The 6,784-nt window shown below is 37.5% G+C and overlaps 1 protein-coding gene across 2 annotated transcripts; it reads right to left on the bottom strand.

The window, feature by feature from the left end:
- Positions 1 to 488: 488 nt before the first annotated feature.
- Positions 489 to 4,379, bottom strand: LOC103448516 (nucleolar GTP-binding protein 1-like). Of its 2 annotated transcripts, none has more exons than XM_017335507.3 (3): positions 4,135 to 4,379; positions 1,115 to 3,170; positions 489 to 870 (listed from the first exon to the last, which is right to left on the bottom strand). In XM_017335507.3, exon 2 carries the CDS (start codon positions 3,154 to 3,156, stop codon positions 1,126 to 1,128), a length of 2,031 nt encoding a protein of 676 aa, XP_017190996.2. In that variant the 5' UTR covers positions 3,157 to 3,170; positions 4,135 to 4,379; the 3' UTR covers positions 489 to 870; positions 1,115 to 1,125. The 2 variants fall into 2 exon arrangements, with proteins under 2 accessions (XP_017190996.2, XP_070663461.1); XM_070807360.1 differs by having other exon boundaries at positions 489 to 792.
- Between the last annotated feature and the right edge of the window lie 2,405 nt (positions 4,380 to 6,784).

Below are 6,784 nucleotides of genomic sequence, written 5' to 3'. Positions count from 1 at the left end.
GGAGTAAGCATTGGAACTCATGCTCTTTTATCGAATACATATGCCAATCACGATGGGTGGGATGATGATGATTGATCAAAACATCTCCACATTAATTGCAAGATTTTAACGACAAGGAAATGAAGGAAATAAATATATTCATACGATTCTTTTGCACATAATCATTTCGGAAATCACCCCTTTGATCTTTCTCCTTCCAAACTCAGGCTATATGCTTTGGCAAGAGAATGAATATGGAAGAACCACAAATGTGGGCAACAAAACCACTTCTCTCTGAAACACTTGGACAAACTTTTCTACTCCATCATTGGCCTTTATCATTAGATTTTGTTTTTTGTTTTGACCTGACAATATTCTAAACTAGCGTATTCCCCTTCTTGAACTCGAGTGCAAAGGGACGGACAGACTGAGGACACTACATTACCTTCGAGAAAATCCAAAAGTACACTTCATTTTCTTCAGCGAGTATCCAAAATTTAACTTGAATGTGTATAAACACAAACTGCAATTTCATTTGGGCCAGGTTCACACGTTGTCAAATTACAAGCAAAAGGAACAAAGTAACCAATTAATTGTAAACTCAACTCTACACAAAACATTGTAGTTCGGGAATGTCTCGGATCCAAAATTTCCTAAACAAAAACACAACTAAAAAGTAATAAAACAACCAAGACTGGTTGCTTCATCTCGCATGCTGCAAGCTCCTGCCGGGCCAGAACAGAAACAAAGGAACTAAGTTCCATTTCAGCAGCAAGTGCATACGTAATACTCCAAAAGCACGAACCTACCACCCTGCAAGAACAAAAGACATGTTGATTTCTAGCTTATGCATCAAGAAGATTGAGCGCATGAATTCAGTCTTGAATATACCTACAAGAAAATGTATGTAATAGACATAAAAGTTAGAGAATGCAACATCTCCCTTAAAAAATGTACAACAACAACAACAAAGCCTTTTCCCACTAAGTGGGATCGGCTATGTAAATCCTAATACGCACAAAATATATGCATGCCTACAGCTATGGCCCGGAACAAGGAATATGTAACTTTTTTCCAGAGCATGCTTAAATAAAAAACAAGCTGAACAGAAAGTGATCCAAGTTGTTTTAAGTACCTCAAAAACATTCAGCGCCTTTGAGTTTTTCCAATTGATCGTTTTCCAGAAAACAAGTGCTTTGGCTTTAAAGTGGGAATGACCCTATCAGCCTCTCCACGACGAGCATTCTTGTTTCGCATCGTATTAGATTTCCTGGCCTTCTTTATTGCCTTGGCCTTTTGGGAAGAGTCCTTGAAGCCCTCTCCAGGGACAACTTCAGTTGGAGGCCTTGATCTTGAGCGGGAGCGGGATCTAGATAACATGAGCTGCTTCTTGTTGGGTGCATCAACATCCATGTCCATAGCATCCCCACCATCAGTATCACCCCCGTCAACTGATCGCTCCCTCTTCCGACCCTTGGAGACAGATCTGCTTCGGGCTCGATTAATTGCCATAGTAGGATCAATCCCCAACTTTGTAAGCTGCCTCCCCATTCTCTTTGTTGTGAACTCCCTATCCTTGTTGAATTTCCTTGGTACAATTGGTCGACTCTCTGCTGTACTCTTCTTGATTCTATGTTGTTGAATGAACTTGCTTCTCTTTTTCCTTATCCCCGCCAACATCTTTTGCTCTTCTGGAGTCAGTTTCAATGCATCCATCTCAAAATCATCATCACCCTGCTCTTTGTGCCGGAGTCCTTCTTCTCGTTCCAACTCCTTAAGCCTGTGAAATATATCAGGATCAACAAAGTCACATACATTGTACCCATCAAGAATTTCTGGCATGACATCCTCTTTCCATTCGTCATTAGCTAAGATATAGTGCTTCTTCAAACTGGCAGAGTACACACCAGCACCGCCATTCTCATTCTCCAAATCCCTTTCTGTAGTCCTCTTTTCCTTCTCCGCTGCTTGCTTAGACTTAGCCTCTAAAACTGCCTGAGGTATACACGGGGGCCTTTCCTTGCTGTCCCGAGGCTTTGGCAATGCAACATGAAAACGATTTAAGCATTCATTTATTTTTTTCGATTTCATCTTCAATTCTACTCTCTGATTCAACAACCTCTCACAAGCTGCATTCTTTACAGAAATCACCCCTTCCTCGGTCAAAGTGCTCATGGTCAAGAGTACCCCCTCATCGTTTGTAGCCTCACCTCCTTGACCAATCACTGTCTTCATTGCTTCATTTTTCATCTCTGCGACCAACTTCTTGTCTTCCTCGGATATGCCCTCCAGTGGCTGCAAGTCAGTCTTGTTGCAGACTATAATCAGTGGTTTGTTCATAAATAGAGACTTAATGCTGTGAAAAAGAGATGCCTGTTGGGCAATGTTGTACCCACAAGACCCCGAGATATCCAAGAAGAACAACACCGCAGCTCTCAAGTGGGCCAGAGCTGTGATGCTGCACATCTCAATTATATTACGGTCTTCAAAAGGTCGGTCCAAAATCCCCGGCGTATCAATTACCTGGTACCTCAAGTATTTATAATCTGTATGTCCCACGAAGAGTGATTTGGTGGTAAAAGCATAGGGCTGGATATCCACATCAGCCCTAGTAATCTTGTTAATGAATGAACTCTTTCCAACATTTGGATACCCACAAATCAATACTGTCCTGGTATTAGGGTCAATTGAAGGTAGCCTTGCCATGTGTTGCCTAATTTGTTCTAGATAAGCTAAACTAGGACCGATCCTCTTTATCACCGTGCACATACGGCCAAGAGCAGCGACCTTGAGACATTTGCTTCGGTAAAGTGAATTACCATACTTCAACAATTTCACATAGTCTTTAGAAATCTTTCCAATAAGGGTCCTTGCAGCATTGATTTGGCCCAGTGCAAGCTTGAAGTGATCTTTGTTGTAGAGAACATGAAGAAGGTCGCCATAGAAAGGGTGGATATCATCAAGCCTAGGAAACTCATCAATAATTGTGGAGAGCTTCTCATGAAAATTCTGTTGGGTATATTTCACCTTGCGCATATAGAACTGACGAAGGCGGGAAATTGCATAACCCTTGTGGACTACAGTTGGGGTCTGCCGCTGGGTGCGAGATAGGATTATGTCAATGAAGTCCTTCCCATTTGGTACAACAGTCATCTTCTTAAAGTTATGCTGCACCATGTTTACTAATTGGTCTGTTTGCAGAAAAGAATAAAATCAAGTTAACACCAAGGTCGACTGCCATACACTAAAAGTAGAAAACATGAAGTATCCAATTCAATTTGAATTCGAAACTGATTTTCACAGCACGTCATTGATTTAAAATGTCTAACTTAGATTCGCATTAGTTTTTATTAATAATATTAATAAAAGTAACAAAAGTTAACTGCTCAACCCAAAAATTTATAACTACCCCGCCAACACCATAACATCAGACACCAGACAAATGCTAAATAAATGTAGTACCTATTCTGCTGAAAATAATGAATCATAACTTCATTACCAAAATCGTAACTTTCATGATGAAAGGGAAATTCATGTCAGAACCCTACAAACCTAAGCTGAATATTAAAAACTATTTCGATATGAAACAAGCATGCAATATTCAAAGTCAATTGTTACTTCTTCGTAATCTAAGACGAACGTAAATTTGAGAGAAATTCAGAAAACAATCACGTTCGTCCTTGTAATTGGCCCTTCCTCCCCACCCTGCCATGACCGATAAATGGTTTCCACCCTATCCCGACTTATCCCAATAAACTAAAAGCATTTTACTTCTTTCACCTCTCACAAATTTAACAACAAATGAACAAAACATCCCCAACAAAAGTAATCAAAATTACCGATAAGAATCGTATAAATAGACCAAACAAGGTTTGCCAACGAAAATAGAGATATTTTTTTATAACAAATTACACACCCTCCTAATCCCCGAATTAATCGAGCATTTGTTCTATAAAAAATGGTATGATTCGATTGAAACAACAAGAAATCTAAACAAAAAATGATTGTTTAATTCGATCCATTAACAAACCCGCCTACAAAAAGCTGCAAACAAATTGAAAACACAGAATATAAAAACAAAATCCCAACACTAGAAACTACTAGCAAAGGACGCTGCGGTAGTAGAGCTTCGACGGAGAGAGATAGAGGACTTACTTTACAACAGAGTGAGAGACTGAGAGAAGAGGCGGCGGCGGCTCTGGGAAGGAAAGAAGAAAGATAAAAATGTATAATAAAAAAGATTATAAACAGCTATTTCCGAAACGTTCGGGGTTCAGGGTTTAGGGTTTAGGGTTTAGGGTGAGAGTGAGAGACTCTTTACTCCACCGACTCGACGGCCCCTAACCCGCTGTAGCAGCTCGCCCGATTCGATGTCAAACGGGCCCGATTTATCCGATTTGGTGTGGGTTTCTGTTTTCAAATTGTATAGCGGTTAATTTAGAAACGACCTAAACCGAAACGAACGACTTCAAATTTATTTTATATAACACTTGAAAAACTTTAACCAATGTAGCTAGTTATTTCTCAATTTTTCTTAGTTCTCTCAATCAGTTAAGAAACTTTTGATTTTTCTTCTCCTGTTTAATTTCTCATCCGATGGGTTACATATTATTCAGTCCAATTAACATCCACGTTGAAATGACAATCGAGAAATGCTTTGACATGCTTCTAATTCCCTCCCCATTAATTATTGTCTTAGTAACAATCAAGAATTTGAATGACATGCTTCTGATTATTTCGTTTCTATTAGATATCATAAATGACAATGAAAGCGTTTATTCACTGGTCTTTGCAGAATAATTGGAATGCTTATAAATGATGCAAACTGCCTAGAACCTTTTTTCAAGTTGAAGCATGTCATAAAAAACGACTAAGAGTAGTCAATTTACAGCCGTTAGTTGGTGTTAGGTACTATTAAATATAATTTTAGCTTTCAAGTTTTTTCTTTTTATAAATTAATGTTAATGTAAAATCAGTGAATATAATTTATTTATTGCTTTTTTGTTGGGAGCTTTAAGGAAAAAGGCTTAGATCAAGAAATATTTAACCAAAAACCATGTCAAAATGTTATTTAACCAAAAGAGCTCAAAAGTTTAATAAAAAATCATCCAAAACATAAAGAAAGAAGTCAAGCGTCTGAACCAAAATCCTTCCAGCGGTAGAAACCAAGAAGTTCAAGCACGGTAGAGCTTCTTCCATGGGTGATAAACTTTTCGCGTCGCAAAATCAAAATCCTAGAATCTTCATCCCCGCACGTGCTTCCTCCCTCCATCTATCTCTCTCTGAGTTTTTTTCCAGCCACAAAAGAAACCTTAATTTGACCACCAAGAACCTTTACGCAAAACAAACCATATAAAGGCATCCGTATTCCATCTATTCATTTGGATTTGAATTGTATACCGAAACCCTAGAATTTTGTGGATATATATATAGCAAAGTCCTTTTAGAGAAGCTTGAAAGAGAATTCAAATTTTCCAACGACGGTGCAAAATCCGAATCATAATGGTTTAAGTTTATAAGTTAATCTACCATTAGATTAATTTGAAGGCATTTATTTTGAGGACCTCACAGGTTCTCAAAACGCAGACTTTAAGTGAACAACAAATTTACATTATTTTATACATGTCAATTTAATTTAGAATTCAAGCCATTGTATATTTGACTCCCTCCTTAATCATGATAGATTAGCACATTTGGGTCTTAGTCTCATCATTTTTCTTTCTATAAAATGTATAGAAAGAACCATAACATAAAACTGTTTCTGGAGAACCCAAAACATAACACTGTATCAGATACAATGTTTGTTAAAATTAAAAAATTTTAAGTCATTTTCATTAGTTTTCCTTTTTTGTTGTTGTTGTAATAACGTTGTACTTCGTCTGCCTTACAGAGAGCTCCGCAGCTTTGCTGTGTTGCCAGTTGAACGGCATAGAGTATTGGGTCGGTGGGAATATCAAAACAAACAACACGACATCGTCAGGTCTGACTGGCCTCAGGAAAGGTGTGGGGGAGAGACTGCATAATTAATGGATTACATGTTATGTAGACAAAATTTTCTGTAGGCATAAAAGGCTTTTGGCTTGCGAGAGGCCGTATAAGGATTGCTTCACCGAGGAACTTGAAGATTCAAGAAAATTTCCGTTTTCTTTCCCGTTCTGTTGGTGTTTGGAGTGCTTCATTTTTATGTATCTTCCTTTTGAACGCCTACTAATTGGTAATATAATTATATCATTGCTTTTGTATAATTCAAGGTTTTAGGATAATTCAGGAAATCATCTCTAATATTTTTATTTTATTGTTAGTACCGATTATAACATTATGTACAAATGTTTAAAATGCAACGTAATATCTATAATAATGTGATTTAGAAATACATAAAAGATCACATATTCACTCTGTAGTGGAGCGGTAATGTGATAGAAGTGGGCTGTATTTTGTGGTACTGTAATGACGAGATGATATTTATGAATTTTACTCTTCACCTTATGGTCATGGATTAATTGTTTAATGTTTTTTACTCTGTTATTTGATTCTTTGTTGTATTATTTAATAAGTTCTTCAAACGTGCTTTTGCGCGTGCAAAATCCTTTATTTTTTCATGCATTTTACATGCGACTTAAATATGTTCTATTTTCTTTTATTTCTAGTTGTATGTTCTATTTCATTTTTATGACTCGATATGAGAAGAAAATAATTAACGGTAGCATCCCTGATTATAAAAATGTCTCATGTATGCGCGTGAGCGCGTGCAAAGAGGCCAATAAAGAAATAAAAGTAAAACCAAAGCCAATTGCAATGGAGGAAA

Source organism: Malus domestica, chromosome 11, assembly GCF_042453785.1.
Source record: "Malus domestica chromosome 11, GDT2T_hap1".
NCBI lineage: Eukaryota > Viridiplantae > Streptophyta > Magnoliopsida > Rosales > Rosaceae > Malus > Malus domestica.
This window is presented reverse-complemented; position numbering and strand designations above follow the sequence as displayed.

Coding starts and splice junctions, on each gene's coding strand:
- LOC103448516 (XM_017335507.3), bottom strand. CDS start 3,156: ATGGTGCAGCATAACTTTAAGAAGATGACTGTTGTACCAAATGGGAAG.